Genomic DNA, 18,446 nt, shown 5'->3' on the forward strand with positions numbered 1-18,446 from the left:
AGGAAAAACACCAAAGGTATTTTTAAAGCATCTCTTTGTCCACCCGTCACCACCAAAGGCAGGGCTGGTGCTAACCTATTGACTTGCTGGTGCAGCTCCCGCCGGGACCAGTGTGGCGCCTTAATGGAAGCGAAGAGGACCAGGTGCTCCAGGACGGTTAGGTTGTCAAACAGCACATTCTTCTGAGGACACACCCCGAGCTCCCTTCGGATGGCAGACAGGTCTGTCTGCAGGCTCCTGCCGTTGATGGTGATGGTTCCGGAAGTGGGTGCGTGGAGCCCCGTCAGCATGGATCTGCGGGAGAGAACGAATCATCGGGGGACCCAGGAGCCCATGGCCCAGAGGGATGTGGGGTGATCATCCCCAGACCGGCTCTCGACAGTCATTTATGAGCCAGGAGGAGCTGACTGGCTTAATCTTGGAAAAGTGGACTTCTGGTCCTATTTATATGCCCCTAAAGGTGCTGATCATAACCATTCTAGTGGCACAGGAGCCGAAGACGATAAATCTGACTTTGTTTTCCCGACATGGAAACCGGCCAAGGAGATGGCGTATTTACTCAAGTCCTTGAGAGTAGACACAAGCCAAATGGAATGCAAGCCCAGATGCCCAACGCTGTGGCCAGGACTCCTGGCTTTTCTCAAGCGCTGTGTCCATGTCAAATTGGGAAGTTTGCCTGCTGCTTTATCTCAAGAAGCTTACTATTTCGGTTTTAGACTGTTTCCATGTTTCTAGGAAATGATACAGGGGCACCTGGGTGGTGCAGTCAGTTAAGCATCTGACTCTTAAGCTAGGCAAGACACCTGCTTGGGCTTCTCTTTCTCCCCCTCTCTCTCTGCCCCTCCCCTGCATGCTCTCTCAAAATAAATAAGCTTAAAAAAAAAAAAAAAAAGGAAAGGCTACTCCCACAACACAGTGTGCATCACTGGCTTTCTGAGTCATTCTCCACAGAATGCCTACTTTTCCAGCCGGAAAACCCTACAAGAACACTCAACGGGCTCTCCAGCTCTGTTTCACAAAAAAGGAAAACTTTCCTTTGTTTCCCTCTCAATTTTCGTTTGAGATTTTTCTGAAGCTTCCTATATGTTTGCCACGGTTCTTAAGTAGTTCAAAGCAAACAAAACTTTTCATGTGTAACTAAGCACACATCCGTTTGTTGTACAATACCAGAACCAAGAGAAACAGCCTCATTCCTGGATCGAGTTTGGCCACTTTGGGGCTTTGACCCGGACAAGCCCCATTTCTGCAGAAAGCTCAGGCCGCTGCGTGAGCCCCACGGTTTCGAGCTCCTTCTTCCTCTGGGATCACATGATTTGATTCTTTAATCACACCTGGAGCCATTGAACCCCAAACCAAACACCAAGCCTTCACAAAAAAACCCCAAGCACACAAAAAGCAGGACACGAGAAAAGAAATACTCAGGTGGTTAAGACATTTGCAGACATCGTTCCAAATTTCATCTTCCCATAGCTATGCGAACAAACTTACGTGTGTTGATAGGAAGATGGAAAGTGCCATAGGACACCGAAGATTCAAGTAAAACTGCAATGCGTTATTGGTAGGGAATAAAAGAACGAGGGGTAAAACCCCGTCTCCCCCCAGCCCTGGGACCGTGCTTTGGACCCCCCCCCTCCATGTAACTGTCTGTCCAGAGCGCACCGAAGCTCTGTCTCAAAACCAAAAGGAAGAAAAAAAATCTAAGCCTCCTGTCTCACAGGTAAATGAACATTTTTTAGAATCCAACCCGTGTCTGGCGCAGGTGAAGGGACACGCACATGACCGTGGTTTTCCCGGCACCGTTGGTCCCCAGCAGGGCAGTGATCTGGCCTCTGTGGAAGGTGAGGGTCAGGTCGCGGACGGCCGCCTTGTGGCGTTCATATTCCTTGGTCACGGACACCAGGGCGACACCTGGGGGGCCTCCTGCTGGCTTTCCCCAGCCACTCTGTAGTGAGGACCCTGAGAAGAAGCAGTAGATTCAGCCTGAAGGACTCCCAGGAGGGCTCACACTTACCAATCCAGTCGTCCACTGAGGATTCGGATTGGAGTCCCGTGCAGCACACACGCCAACTCAAACCTCCTTCCTTACCAGAACCAAGAGGCCAATTACATATGGCAGCAATAAAGCAAAATGGCTGATGATGAACGTTTGTGCCCTTATGTTATCCAGCTTGTAGAAAGAAAAAGGAACATGCATGTATGCAATCTGTATGTATTCAGAAGGACAATCACAGGCAGGTTGCGCACCAGAGTGCTCATGAGTGACAGCCTCCCGAGAAAGTGAAAGCCAGTAACTGTGTGGTGTGTTCCAAATTTCCTAAAATATTCTTATTGGACTTATGTGGTCAGAAAAAAGATTACAGGAGTGCCTGGGAAGTTCAATCACTTAAGCGACTGACTTCAGCTCAGGTCATGATCTCATGATCCATGGGTTCGAGCCCTGCCATCAGGCTCTGTGCTGACAGCTTGGAGCCTGGAGCCTGCTTTGTATTGTGTCTCCTTCCCTCTCTCTGCCCTTCCCCTTCTCATGCTCTCTCTCAAAAATAAACATTCAAAAATATTTTTAAACTATTACCTTACAATGTTGGCTTGTGGTATAAACTGATCATGATGGGAGCCTGTATATCTACAGACAACCCCCCCAGTCATGCTTCTGTGAAATGGGCGTAAGGGAAGCCCAGATGGATGGGGATCCTGCCCTGGCTCTTGGGAAGCATACTCCTCACTTGGACGGGGCAGAAATGGTCCTGCTCTCAGGGCCATGATGAATAAGCTAGCGTGTGTTAAACGCTTTGCCATTTCCAGAGCTCACGGCCCCTGGCAGCCGTCCACCTTTGCTTTTGTTTTGCACAGAAACCCGTGTTAGAACTGAAGCACAGAGAATTCAGGCACAAATGCGCACAGCGCACAGAGGGGCTACAAATAACAGATGCATCGACACTCTGGGGCCCTGGCCCCCAACACAACATCGTCAAGGGATTCTTTCTTTTGACGTTGTCCTGAGCTGTGTTTCTGAGCCCGACGCTGACCCTCAAAAGCTAAGGAAGGCACACAAAGTTCCAGAGATCGACCGGGATGGAAAACAGACCGGAAGGGAAGACACACATCTAATACCGCTACTCTTTACAAACCTTTATTGTCCAAGTTCTCACTGGAGAAGGACACGTTAGAAGCAGGAGCACGTGGACTTTTGGCCATGAAACCACACAAGTGACTCCAATATGACACAGTGAAGGGAAAATACCACGGTTTCCTTAATCCAAAAGTTCCTACAAATCAAGACACAATTGAAATCATTTTTTTCTAACTTGGAAGATTCTGAAGAGGATGTCTCAACTAATTGCTATAAAATGTTATTCCACATTAACGTGTTGAATGTACGCCCCATAGAGGACCCGGTGACAATCAGGGAGACAGGGTATAAGCCATGTGGGGAGCCCAGACTGCTCCTCCTCAGCCTGACCCACAGTCGGCTGCTGGGGCCCCACAGAGACACCTCCCCCAGGAGGTCTTCTGAGTAGGCGTTCAGTGAACAGGCAGGTATTTATTAAAAATAAAAGTAGAGACACACACTTGGTAAATATTGCCCAGAGGAAGCCCCGCCCCAGCCCCGTGGCCCTTCCATCCAGCTCTCACTCCTTTGCAGTCTTTGATGTTTGCATAGTTCCCAGACACAGATTCACAGCATGAACTCATTAATCCACTAAAACATCCACAAAGAATACATATTGCTAACATTTCCACAGGAAACATCAACATTCTTCAGATGTATGCTCCAAATTCATTGCAGCCCACTTAATAGCCACTTTGCCCTCATTACGAGTTGCAATGAAAGTGGATTTAATTATTAACACCTCTCAGTTTTCCTTAACACATCCATCCCCACCTAAGTTTGATGTGTGCTCGGAATCCTACAAGTCACTGAAGAGATAAAAGCACAGACAGGGAGCAAGGGCAGATTGGCAGGACACTGGAAGGAGAGGGGCCTCAGCCTCCAGGATGTGACGCAATGCATTTCTCTTGCTTACGCCATGCAGTCTATGTCCTTGCGTCCGCCCTAGAAAACAGATACAGGCAAGATGCTCTCCAAGACCCCAGCGAACTAGTAACTACCCCAAACCAGCAAGGAGATGAGCGGCTCCTGTTCCCCACCCTCTCCTTTCTGGCACTGGCCAGGGTCTCCACCTGTATTCATTCCTGCGACCGCCTGATGTGGGGGTGCTATTATCACCCCTCGCTCCCCCGAGCTACAGGGGGCCCAGCAAGGCTTGTCAGAGGGCACTAGCCACCGAGTGCGGCTGCCCCGCGATGTGCACCTCTCTGAACTTGGGCCGGCAACAAGAATATGTTGCCCCCCATGCAAACAGGTCAGGAGACGCAATTCACCTCCTGCACCCCCGTGTCTTCAGCTGCCTTAATGTGAAAGAAGGAGTCTTGCACGTGTCCACGAATGAGGAGTTTGCAGAAATAAAAGGAGATAATGAGCCAGCAGATGCAGCAACAGACAATTCTGCTGGGGCTGCGACTGCCTTTCCCCAACCCGACCAAGCCCCCCACCGAGAGGCCATCTTCTGCTGAGCGACCTTGCTCCCCAGAGACCATGGGTCACTGCCCTTGACAGCATGAGTGGGCGTCACCTGCTGGAAGGGCAAAAGAAGAGAGGATCCAAACCCCTTGGGGTGTCAGAGTCCACATTAGCAGAGGTGAAGGGGCGCCTAGATGCCCAGATGGGAGTTTCAAGGACACCAAACAGTCCCCATGAGGTTCAGTGACACCTGATCGCCAGTTGAGGCTGCAGAGATCGGAAGGACTGGAAACCCCGCAGGGGCCTTTCAGCATTAGAAACTACAGGTCAGAAAACAGAAAGTAGAAACAAATTGAATATTAATGGTTGATTTGCTAATTAAACCATCCCAGCTCTAATCTGTTTGCGCTTTTAAAATCCTGCTAATTAATCTATTAATGTAAATGTATGGGGGGAGGGCAAGGGGTCCCCTGCACTTCTCCTCGGCTTGCCAATGCAAACGTGCTGTATTTCATGGGCGTGTGGAGAGCACGTGCACCCTGCTCACAGCGCCACATGGAATTGGGCACATTAATCAATGCAAAGACCCCACGTTCCCACGGAGCTTTTCTCCTCCAGGGGAGCTGCCTGCTGGCTGACACAGGTCTGGAAACTCATTAGCACTGCCCCCCAAAACTGACAGTGACAGAAGCAGAAGTCAATGAAACTAGACAGATCGAGGACATGGAATTTAATTGGAGGCACATAAAGAAGACTTCACGGAATGCAGTGTCTTTGGCAAGACCAGATGTCCTCCAGGGAGCTCACACACAGGCACGGAGACCTGAGGGGAACCTTGAACCCAGACCCTCACAGGGCCTCCCTCTCAGACACCAGGGTGAATGCTGGAGTCGGCACCTGCTCACTCGACAGAAAAGAAGGGCAGGAGAAGGTGGAGCCCAACACAGACACCTTCACCTGTCCCACCCAGGGGGGGGGGGTCTCCTGACCCACTGGGGACTTTCCAACCATGCATCTCAACATGGAAAGACCCTCAAGGAGGCATTTTGGAAACGTGGGAAGGGGTACATCGGGTTGGCACAGGGCATGGGGGTTTGAAATGGTAGGTTTTTGTCATATTCAGACCCAGGGCGATCAACAGATCAAAAAACAGGTACCATGTGAAGATAGTGTGCAGCTCAGCTCCTAGGAGCACAGAGCACAAGGCGCTGCACAGGGCCACCCAGGGAAGCACCAGGGTCACTGGGGAAACAGAGGGGGTGGGGACATGCGGGCAGGAGCCTTTGCTGTGGTTTCTGCAGAAGAACACTTGAGGCAGGGTGAGCAGGTGGAGGTTTGGTATTTGAATAATTTCAACAGGCTCTGGGGCACAGAGGCTGCCCCCAAGGTGCTTGGTCCCCCACCCAGGGGTGATGACGGCCAGAGACAGGATGGTCTACAGAGGAGGGGGTGGCTCTGGATGGCTGGTTTACCTATGAAAAGTGAGCTCAAGAGTGAATCCTCTACTGTCTCTCGGAATCGACAAGCCCTTGGGGCGCAGTCCCTCCAGAGTCAGTGACGTTCCAAGATATCAGAGTATCAGATATACAAAAAACCAAAAGGCATGCTTACTAAATGGGGGTGCACTAATGGGCTTCACTGGGCAGGCAACCAGGCTGGTGGGGGTCCTAAAAAAGGCAGGATGACCCAGCCCAATACAGAATTGCTCTTGACCTGCATTCTAGGAGGCTCGTCCCCATTCAGCCAGTCAAGCCTATGATAATATAAACCCAAACTTTCTGTGCAGTTGTAATACACGCTGAATTTTCCAGGAATGTAAACACCTTACAAACCACTGTAAGAGGACTGTCTGACGCAGAAGTGTTCAGCGTTTCAGAAAACCCCACCAGCCTAGGGATGCCAACTCGACGTCTTTGAAAACTCAACACAGCTTGGCTGTAACAGCTCACAGAGCTCATAGCACGCAAATTTGGGAAGACTGGAGACCACTTTTCCCAAACACAGAACCAAATATTTTCAAATTAGCAGGGTTTTATGAAATGCCTACATTTCATAAAATGTTAATGCACATTAATGCCTGGGGGGCTCAGTCGGTTTAGCATCTGACTTCGGCTCACGTTATGATCTCGCAGTTCATGGTTCAAGCCCAAAGTCGGGCTCTGTGTTGACAGCTCAGAGCCTAGAGCCTGCTTTGTCTCTGGCTCTCTCTCAAAAATAAACAAGCATTAAAAAAATTTTTAAGTATGTCATGTTATTGTCCTTCTCTACATTAAGTTGTACAGCAAAATAATAAAAAGCACATTTTGTACAAAACTCACACACTGAAGTGATTAATACGGAGGCCTCCTATTATTTTTCATCTTTTTCTGATGCTATTCGCAAGTCTCTACCCTTTAGCTGTCTGAAATCTGTCTTATGTTACTGTTTCTTTGCCCAGTCCACCCACACTCCATCCTGTCATCTACGAAAGGATATGATTAACCAAAGTCTTCAAAACATTGGGGACTGAATGTAGGCGCGGGTGACAGGTGGAATTATAAGACAAGAGATATATCCTTGGCTATGCTTCAAGATCACACGTCCTGTGTTTTAACATGAGAAGTTATCTGACCCCACACTTTTCCTCCTTTAACTAAAATTATTCCTATTCTTCCCTATCATACACAAATAATTCTGGTTTGTTCTGCATTACCATAATATTAGTTTTTATTCCCGTGTGTACACCTATCTCGATTATATATTTCCTTTGTTTCTGGTAGCAAATGGCTTTAATCATTTTCCTTCCCTTAAGTCTGAATTTACTCTGTGAAGGTAGGTAAAGGCTCTGAATACCCCACTGTGCTCTAATAAAGTCACGCCCAAGCACCGAGAATGTGTATATTGCTTTCTTACAAATTCCTTTCTTTTTATTTCTTTTGTATTACAGTTAAGACAGCACATTAATTTTTTGAATCACGTAGGTATTCGGGCCTTATTATCTGTGAATTCCATTTCAAGAAAGCAAAGTATTATAAAATATCTGTCTTAAAAAGAGTACACTGGGGCAGAGAGCCCCTCAAAGTCACAATCTCACTGAATGAATCTCAAATCCTAGCAGTCTTTTCTAACAATTTCAGGTTTTTGTTCTTATTGGAGGATTTGTCAAAGTTAAAAATAAATACTGTAAATTGTATATCAAACACATTATTACAATGTAAGGAAAACAATGTCATTTAAAGACATGTAAGTTGCCATATAAGGCAATTTAATTTCATGAGTAAAAAAAAGAAAGAAGAAAAATCCATGGTTATCTCTGGCCAATTCAATGTCCTTTTTATTTTTAAATCTGCTAGAATGGTCTTAGAGTTTTGATCTTTTATTCTAGAACAGACTCTGGTCTTTCCTCCTAACTATCCAGTACCTAAAACCAGCGGTAAAACCTCAACAAGCAATATAAAAACCCAGCCCTCGATATCTCTAAGCAAAACGTACAGATGGGGGCTTAAACTTCCAAAGCAGCTTCCGGGCCCTTCTGCCTATACTTCCCGTGCATGGAGCAGAATCTGGTCTGGCTGGGATCCTAGCTCCCTGGAGATCACAGAGCACACTTCATGAGCTGACCAAACATGGGAGACAGGCCCAGGGCAAGGTACAGCACGTGGACTTCAGAGAGCCTGAGAAGGCAAGCAGATCTTTGTCCCAGTGGGATGTGTCTGGGGAAGCTGGTGTTGAGAGGAGCAGACGTTACCCGTGTAAGAGCAGAAATCCCCCCCCCCCCACCACGGGACGCTGTAGGAAGGCAGGTATGGGCGTCAGGAGATGATGGACACATATACTGACCTTCCCCCAAAGGAAGGCACAGGAGCCTGCGCGAGCTCACAGTGTGGCCCGCATGGCCAAGGTGCTTCCAAATGATTACCCAATATGGCAGTGAGGTCTCCTGGTCCCTCAGGAAGACAGCTTCTATTCCTCTGAGCTCCAAGTTCACATCATTTAGTATTTAGAAAAGACAAAAGACTCATGAAAACCAGCAGCTTGGCTGATAGCTCTTGGCTGACTCACATGACAAAGATGGGACACCCACTTCCGGGCAGTTCCCACCTTCATCTGTTGAACAGACCAATTACTACAATGAAATTGAATCAGTCATCCCCAAACTCCCAACAAAAAAAAGCCCAGGACCATATGGCTTCAGAGGTGAATTCTTCCAAACATTGTTTTGGTTTCTTCTGAGAAAGAGAGAGAGAAAAAAGTGAGTGAGTCTGTGAGTGGGGGGAGAGGGGCAGAGAGAGAGAGAACCAAGAGAATCCTAAGCAGGCTCCAGCCTCAGCACAGAGTCCGATGCAGGGCTCAAACTCAAGAATGGTGAGATCATGACCTGAGTGGAAATCAAGAGTAGGATGCTTAACTCACGGAGCCGCCCAGGAGCCCCTCTAGCAAACATTTCAGTAAGAGTTAGCCATTACTCTTCTTAAACTATTCCAAAAAATGAAAGAGGAAGGAAAACATCCAAATTCATTCTCCAAGGCCAGCTTTACCCTGATACCAAACCCAGAGAAAGACACTACGGAAAAAGAGAACTACACGCCAATAAACCTGATGAACATAGAGGCAGAAGTCCTCAGTAAAATATTAGCAAACTGCATTCAACAACACTAGAAAAATCATGCACCACAATCACCTGGGCTGCAAGGGTGAGTCACATGATACCACGTTAACAAGAGATGGGATAAAAATCACAAGGCCGTCACAACACATGAAGGAAGAGCATTTGACAAAATACATCTAGTCATAATAAAAACTCTGAGCAAAGTCGGTTCACAGGAAACACACCCCAACATAATAAAGGATACGTATGAAAAACCCACAGCTAACATCGTCCTTCATGGAGAAAAATTAAGAGGTTTTCCTCCATGAAAGGGAACAAGAGAAGATGTCCACTCTCCCTACTCTTATTTGACACAGTGCTGGATGTCCTAGCCACAGCGATTGGACAAGAAAAAGAAATAAAAGGCATCCCAAATGGCAAGGAAGAAGTCAAACTTTCACTGTTGGCAGAAGAGAATCTCTATATAGAAAACCCAGAAGACTCTATGAAAAAAAACCTATTAGCACTGGTAAATAAATTCAGTAAAGCCAGAGGAAACAAGATATACAGAAATCCATTGCATTTCCGTACATTAATAATGAAGTAGCAGAAAAGGAAATTAAGAAAACATTCCCACTTAACAATTGCACCAAAAATAATAAAATACACAGGAATAAACTTAATGAAGGAGGTAAAAGACAGGTACTCTGAAAGCCATAAAACATCCATGAAAGAAATTAGAAAGGACAAAAACAAATGGAAAGATATTCCATGCTCATGGATTAGAAGAACAAATATTGCTAAAATGTCTATACTACTCAAAACCATCTTCAGATGTAATGCAGTCTCTGTGAAAATAGTGGCAGAATTTTTCACAGACCTAGAACAAATAATCTTAGAATATGTATGGAACCACAAAAGACCTAAAACAGCCAAAGCAATCTTGAAGGAAAAAAAAAAGAACAAAGCGGGAGGTACCACAATCCCAGATCTCAAGATACAGTACAAAGCTGTAGGGATCAAAACAGCATGCTAGTGGGACAGTACCAGATACATGGATCAATGGAACAGAATACAAAACCCAGAAACAAACCCAAAATTATATGGTCAATTAATCTTCGATAAAGTTGGAAAGACTATCCTACTTGGGATGTGAGAATATGGGATATGGGGGTTGGATGTTGGGAAAACTGGACAGCAATATGCAAAAAGACGAACCTGGACCACTTTCTTACACCCTACACAAAAATAAATGCCAAATGGATGAACGACCTAAATGTAAGACCTGAAGCCATAATAATCCTTGAGGAGAACACAAGCAGCAACTTCTCTGACATGAGCTGCGGCAACTTCTTTCTAGATAGGTCTCCTGAGGCAAGGGAAACAAATGCAAAACTAAACTATTGGGTCTATATCAAAATAAAAAGCTTCTGCACAGCAAACAAAACTAAAAGGCAACCTACAGAATGGGAGAAGATATTTGCAAATGACATATCCAAAAAATGCCTTGGTATCCAAAACAGAACTTCTACAAGTCAATATACAATAAACAAATAATCTAATTAAAAATGGGCAGAAGGGGCACCTGGATGACTTGGTCGGTTAAGCATCCAACTTTGGCTCAGGTCACCATCTCATGGTTCATGGATTCCAGCCCCGAGTTGGGCTCTGTGCTGACAGCTCAGAGCCTGGAGCCTGCTTTGGATTCTGTGTCTCCCCTTTTCTCTGCCCTTCCCCTGCTCATGCCCTGTCTTTCCCTGTTTCTCAATAATAAATAAATGTTAAAAAAAAATTTTTTAAATAGGAAACACCAACTTGAAAAGATGCACCCCTATGATTATAGCGGCATTTTTTCTTAATTAAAAAAATTTTAATGTTTATTTTTGAGAGATAGAGAGAAACAGAGCACGAGTGGATGAGGGGCAGAGAAGGAGGGAGACACAGAATCCAAAGCAGGATCCGGGTTCCAAGCTGTCATCGCAGAGCCCGATGTGGGGTTCCAACTCATGAACTGCGAGATCATGCCCTGAGTGGAAGTCAGATGCTTACCCGACTGAGCCACCCAGGTGCCCCACAGTATCATTTACAAAAGCCAAACTATGAACACAGCCCAAGTGTCCATCAAATGATGAATGGATAAAGGATATGTGGTATTTGTACACAATGGAACATTACCCAGCCATAAAAAGAATGAAACCTTGCCCTGGGCAAGGACATGGATGTAACCAGAGTACATAACGTTAAGTGAAATAAACACAGTCAGGGAAAGATAAATACCAAATGATTTCACTCATAAGCAGAATATAAGAAAACAAACCAATATAAAGAGACGAATCAAAGCAATAGACTCTTAACTATAAAGAACACACTGATGGTCACCAGAGGGGAGGAGGGCAGGGGAAACAGGGGATGGGGGTGAAGGGTGCACCTGTCGTGAGGAATGAGCCCCGGACGAGGTATGGACGTGTTGAGTCACTGTATTGTCTACCAGAAACTAATAGAACACTGTGTGTTAACTATACTGGAATAAATTTTTTTAATTTTTAACTGAATATTGTTATATTTTATCCCTTATTTCACAGTTTGGTACACAGCAGCCAGTGATCTCCTGTATACCACATCCACATATTTTCTTGTAAAACGTAATGCTATGGACGTGTAACTAGCTCACAGAAGTCCGTACCATAAATGTAAAATTGATTCATAATCAATCCACTATCTTAGAAATTGTAGGTTTGCCAGAATTTTGCTTTCAAAGATAACGTGCCAGGAACATCTGTGCACACATCTGTTTTGAATTTATGTGGCCATTTCTCTAACTCTCTGCGGCAAAGAGAATAAACACTTTTTGTAAAGGTATTAAGTAAATTCCGTGCCCCGTGTGGGGCTCCAATTCATGACCCCGAGGTCCTGAGTTGCATAATTATTTCCCTTTCCCCTAAACTAAACACCTACACAGAAAACAAGCTGCTAATTCTTCCCAAGTCATTACAGTTTTTATCAGTCAGGAAGGAGAAGACGGTCTTCTGTGTCTATGCAATCCTATCTTCCATACGACATGTAACTATTTTATGTTTATCAAATATAAACCTTTCTTTTTATAAGTTTGTTCAAGTTTGTTTCCTCGTATTTTTCTTTCTAAAATTTGACTTGAGATTTTTAACATTTTCTTTCATGTATTGATTAGTTTTTATAAACTCGTCAAGTATCCTTTCATTTTATTTATATAGATATGGTAAAATACTGATTTCCATTTTTATAACAGAAACTTGATTTTTAGTATTTCTGTCTCTGATATTATGGCTAGAGAGGCCTTCATTGTCTTTAAAATCATACTTTTATTTAAATAGTTTTAATATTTTTGAGAGAGAAAGAGAGTAAGCAGAGGATGGGCAGAGAGAGAGAGGGAGTCACAGAATCTGAAGCTGTCAGCACAGAGCCAGACGCAGGGATCAAACCCACTAAACGTGAAATCATGACCTGAGCCTAAGTCAGACACTTAACCGACTAAGCCACCTGGGTGCCCCTAAAATGATACTTCTTATTTCCTCATTATTTTAAATAATATTTATTTCTGATGAATTTATAAATGAGTCTGACTTGTATCCTTTCTCATTGATTAAAAATGTGAACTGTAACACAAATTGAACTATTATTTACAGTGACTTGGTTACTGAACTTTCTAATCCATTGGTCTACTGTTATTACATGAGTACTCCACCATTTTATCTTGTTGTTTTGTTTTTTTTTTTAGTTTACTTATTTTGACAGAGCAAGGGAGAGACAGAGACAGAGAAAGCATGTACATGAGTGTGAGAAAGAGACAGAATCCCAAGCAGGCTCCGTGCTCAGCAGGGCTCAATCCCATGACCGCAAGATCATGACTTGAGTGAAAATCAAGAGTCAGACACTTAATCGACTGAGCCCCCCAGGCACCCCTGTACTCCACCATTTTAATCTCTGACAATTCACAGTGAGGGTCTATGCAATCATCAGCTACCTCTCATTATTTTCAATGGCTTTTGACCACTGTCATTAATTTACATTTCTAGCTATCCCTTAGAAACATTTCCCCGATTAAAACCAAGTTCCTCTTTTAGCATGTTTTATTTAAATGATTTATGTGGGCTTTACTGTATTAACCCTATGCTTCGTATTAAATGATATAAATTACATAAAATCATACATTAATTTGGAGGAAGTCAACACACTTAAAATGGTAAATCACCATATTGGGATCTCTTTCCATTTATTCAAATCTACTTTATGCTCACCAAATCTTTTCCTTTGTTATTTGATATATACTCTGTATATATTTTATTTGATATATACTCTTTCTTATTTGATATGTATCTAGTGTAGAAGAGATATTTTACTGCTCTTGAGAAGGAAATCTTGTCACATTATACTCAGTATTTCCTGCCGACACACAGACAAGTTAATTAGTGGTTTCCGTGGACGTGTGGTTGTGATCCATCATCTGATTGGTCACAACTTTCTGCAATGGATCTTTGCGTGTGACCCGCCAACAGTGGTGGTCTGTCACCCGGTTTTGTCATCTTGGTCTTGTTCTGTTTTGTTCCCTTCCCCTGGGGCTGGAACTTGCACCTCCACATCTAATTCCCACCCGTGACAAGCACCTGCAGGTGATGATGATGGTGTCACTGGGCACACTCGTCCACCCTCCCTCTCTCGTCCCCCATCTCCTCCCCACCACACCTTCCATGGAACCATGACACTCTGATGGCCCTGAGAAGACACTGCAGCCGTGAGAGCACCCCCCCACCCCGCCACGCAGCCACGGCCCCACAGCCGGCACCTGTCACAGACATTCTCTGTGCCCTGGAGGAACGTCCTCTGCACACACCGGGGGCCTCTGTTTACCCACACGGATGCCACCCAGCAGCCTCCCCGCTTTTCCTACAGCATCAGGGCTCCCTGGGGACTGGAGTACTGTCATCAGCCCACCGGCATGCAGCTTTGCACCCTCTCCAAATAACGACCACCACAATCATCACTGTCAAACCCAAAGCCATTCTCTGCCCACTTCGCCCCATTTCAGATTTGACTCAGCTGTGCCCGCAAAAGCTGCAGAAATGCACCAGAGTCCAGCCTCCTGTCCGCCCCTCTGTCTCTCTCTGAGGCTCGCTGTGCCTGCAGAAGTAAGCAGGACGAGGTATTTGCTCATGGGAAACGCCTTCACTACGACACTTCACAGGACAACATTCCCACCACAATCCCCACCCCTCAGGTCCTGAAGGAGGAGGGAGAAACACATCCTTCTGGATTCCTGGCCAAATTTCACATGGATCTCCACGCTGCCCAGGGTAACCGGTCTTTGCTGGAGTTGAGGCTCATAGTGGACTCCAATTTTATATCTGGATGTTTCTTTTCATTAATTTTGCACTCAATATGGCGAACCCTTACTTTGCAGAACCTGATTTTCTTCTCCCTGGTTAATGACTGTTTCCTCTTTGTCGTGTTTCACGTGGGTCTGTGCATGCCCTCATCGGGGAGAGCACGTCTGTCCGTCCCCTTCTGGCTGCCTGTCTGCATCAATCCTGATTGCAAGGGCTCCCTGTCACCCTCCAATCCTGGCCGGGACTTTCTGCCCTTTGCCGGTGGCCCCTTCCTCACACATCTCACAGTCCACATCACACACGGGCTACATAACTTCCCTCCCTCATGTCCCTAGCTGCCTTCTAATATCCAGGACTTCTTCGTCAACTTTATCTCACTTTGGCATTCTTCAGTTATTTTTTTTAACTTCTTATTTCCTAGAATCCACCTTTTCTTTAATTGTATTCAAAGCCCCCAGACAAAGCAATCTAAAAGTTCAAAATCAAGCACTTTCCAGGTTGATGCTCTCTCTCTAATTCTTGGAGACCACATTTTCCTGTTTTTCCATAAAACAATCTTGACAATAGCACATTTCATTTGGATTTTTACTCATCCTTAAATGACACATGAGCTCCCCAAATCTGAAATAAGTTTTGGTCAACAGAACAGACTGATGGCTTTCTCTGTCCCTTCATATTCAGTGTGCAGATGATTAGAATCTCTCTCTATGTCTCTCTGCCTCTGTCTCTCTCTTTCTCCTTTAGTTCTTAACTCTAAAGGTAAAGACGCCAAGCAAAATACCCAGGCGCTTTGGAAAAGTATAGAGATAATCACAAGTAATTTCAGCAATCATTGAAACATTATTGCTAAAAATATAAAATTTTAAGAAATCTTAAAAGTTGTTTCTCCTCTTTTTATCCTGAGCAGGTGTGTGGTATAAATGCCTCTTCCCCGCAAACACAGCAGGGAAAAACCACTACAACTGGGGGCCCGTCTCCCCACGGCCTCTGGGACACACCTGCCCAGGGGCACCTGGTGGCTCAGGCCACTAAGCGTCTGACTCTTGATCTCGGCCCAGGTCATGATCTCACATTTCATGGGATCAAACCCTGCATGGGGCTCTTTGCTGACAGCGTGGAGCCTGCTTGGGATTCTCTCTCCTCGTCTCCTTCTGCCCCTCCCCTGCATGTGCTTTCTCTCTTTCTCAAAATAAACAAACATTTAAAAAAAAAAAAAACTTTGAAAATACAGCTTACAAACTCCCTTTCTGAGGCCTTACTTAAGGAATGAACAATTGTTCTAGGGACGCCTAGGGGGCCCAGTCAGTTAAGCATCCAACTTCAGCTCAGGTCATGATCTCACAGTTCATCAGTTTGAGCCCCAAACTGGATAGTGTCTTGGCTACCCCAGGTTCCCACACAGGCTCCCCTCTGCGGAAGGGCCTCAGCTGTGGGGCTTTGCACTAACAAAGAGCTCAGAGCCTGGAGCCTGCTTCTGTGTCCCGCTCTCTTGGCCCTCAGATCCTTCATTTCCTCTTTATAAAACAAGAATGATAATAATCTGCTTTCCTCACACTGCAGACAAGGACAGTGACACTTTGCTGATCAAATAACTTTGCAACGTAAAGCACAGAATCACAGTAGAGCTGTGTCCCTCCACCCCCCGTGCCTGTGCTGCTCGCACTTTCTTTCTCTCTCTCAAAAATAAACATTAAAAAAAAAAGAATGAACAATTATTCTAATATTCACATATATTGATTAAACTGGGTTGGTTGGTTGGTTGGTTAGCCTAATGTGGCATCTTCAAACATGAAGAATTCTTACCAGGAATCAAGTTGTTCAAGTACCATCCACATACAAAATAAAGGGCTGAATCGAAGAGAATCATCCAGCACACCCAGCCGAACGTTGTGCCCGTCTGCTCCAGAGGCTGGTACATGTTATTCCACTGAACCCCTGGAAGGAAGGGACGGTCACAGTCAGACCCGTACACCTTTTCAGGGTAGATTTTGGTGGGGTGCGTTCTTGAAATCGGGAAACTCAAAGCAAAGCTGAGCGCAGCTGAGATCAAACAAAGACCATCCGGTGGATCACAGCTCTACAAATCCAATGTCGGCCTGCTTAATCCCAAGTACATGCCAAGGCGACCAGGGGGTGTGGCTTTAACATGTTAAAGTCTAACCTTTGCAATTTTGCTTTCTTGCTACTTATTTCTGGTTTTGTGGCTTCAACAAAATACACAGACCCTGGGCGACCAGACAGTGAGAAGTGTTCACATCAGCTGAATCGAACTCTGGGACTCCACTGCACATTGTAATGAAGACCTTCTCCCGTAGTGCTCGAAACATGACCACCACAAACTCCTAAAACCCCAAATCCCTGAGTCTCTTTTCAATAAAAACACCCCCTTGGGGCACGGGGGTAGGAGGACTCAGTCAGTTAAGCAGTTGACTGTTGGTTTCAAGTCACAATCTCATGGTTCATGAGTTCAAGCCCCATGTCAGGCTCTACGTTGACAGCACAGAGCCTGCTTGGGATTCTCTCTCTCTTCTCTCTCTCTCTGGCCCTCCATGCTCTCTCTCTCTCTCTCTTTCTCACAAAATAAATAAATACACTTAAAAAAAAAAAGCATCTCCTTACCTGCTTCTTGCCCTTCTAGAAAGGTAATGAAAAATACTCCTTGGCCAAAGGCAGTGGTGGAGAGCAGGCACTGCCCGGGGAAAGTGAAGAGAGAAACGGCATGTTAGCACTTGATGGAGACCCCAGAAAACCTCCAAAAACCCTCCATGCTCACTTCTAACAGAGGATCCACAGCACGTTCCCTCGAACCATCTCTCCAGGCGGTAATTTCGATGCCTGACCCTGGGAGACAGCACCGAATGTCAGCCCATTCTAGAAAGCAAGATAACAAGCTAGCTTTTCGTGTGAAAAGGTATTATTTCTCTTTACTGTGGTGCTTCAAGTGCCATCAATCCCCTGCCCTGCACACAGAAATGCAGAACAGAGAACAGCGGAAAACGGAATGGAGCGATTCCTTATTCTTTATTACTCAGCGAACGAATGCCCTGGAGCACACTGCAGGCAGACTGATGGAACACGGACACCATGCTACACTAGAAGGAGAGCACGTTGAAGGAAAAAGTTATTTGATTTCCTGGGGAGGAGTCCTATGTCAAAAAGAAAAAGAATAAGCCCATTGAAAAAGCATTTTACGCTTAAAAATATCATGTACCAGAGATATATATATATATACATGGGGGGGGTAAGAAACATGTGAATATGTAAAAAGGAAATCAAACTTGGTATGCTAGGACATTTAGACAATTGGATTGAAGTAAACACCATATAATAGTGTTTGAAATTCAGGCCGGTGGTCAGTGGTCTTTTGCAACCTGTGGGGAGTATGGGGTTGGGGAAGAGGGGCAATAAATGGTCCCAGTTTTCACTTAATTTTTCTAGAAACACCTAGTTAGCACTAACCCAACATTGTGGGTTGTAAATTATCACAAGGGTGACATAAGCGAATGAAAACTGGTGAGCACCTTCCAATGGAGAAAAGTTGTGATGAAAGGCACCATGTTTTTTCCAGTGTGCACACAGAGCCACGTTGTATGTACATGGCCTCTTGGGAACCGGGGAGGTTCATTGAAGCCAGAGGAAAATAACTAGGCCTTCACACAAGTATTTCACCCTGATGCTCAAAAGGAGCAAAGAGAGTGACCCCGTCCCAACCAGTGAGGATCATCAACCACCACTGATGCCACGTGGGACAAGTGATCTCAGCGGCCTTCAGATGCCCCTTCGGGCCCTGAGAGCCCATCCCTCCGTGGCCTCTCCCGAATTCCCCCTTGGTGGCTCCAGCCACAACTCCCAACAGACTGCACTTTGGGAACGTGGCCTGACCTGTGGGGGACAAGTGAACCCTCGGGAGTAATTCAAATGTTTGCAGGGACGGCCCAAACTGCCTGTCCTCACAGCCACCTGCCCGTCCCTTCCATGCGGACTGAGTTCCCCCTAT

General features: G+C 45.5%; 1 protein-coding gene across 1 annotated transcript in view; it reads right to left on the bottom strand.

Moving 5' to 3' along the window:
- The window catches only part of ABCA13 (ATP binding cassette subfamily A member 13), a 317,064-nt gene that overhangs the window by 167,300 nt on the left and 131,318 nt on the right, over positions 1 to 18,446 (bottom strand). The window contains exons 34-38 of the mRNA XM_029919211.1: positions 17,069 to 17,138; positions 16,253 to 16,384; positions 3,129 to 3,266; positions 1,776 to 1,956; positions 76 to 294 (exon numbers count right to left, since the gene is read on the bottom strand). Coding sequence (XP_029775071.1) covers positions 76 to 294; positions 1,776 to 1,956; positions 3,129 to 3,266; positions 16,253 to 16,384; positions 17,069 to 17,138 — 740 coding nt within the window. The remainder of the gene's footprint in view (positions 1 to 75; positions 295 to 1,775; positions 1,957 to 3,128; positions 3,267 to 16,252; positions 16,385 to 17,068; positions 17,139 to 18,446) is intronic.

The sequence above is a fragment of the Suricata suricatta genome, chromosome 2 (genome assembly GCF_006229205.1).
Source record: "Suricata suricatta isolate VVHF042 chromosome 2, meerkat_22Aug2017_6uvM2_HiC, whole genome shotgun sequence".
Taxonomy (NCBI): domain Eukaryota; kingdom Metazoa; phylum Chordata; class Mammalia; order Carnivora; family Herpestidae; genus Suricata; species Suricata suricatta.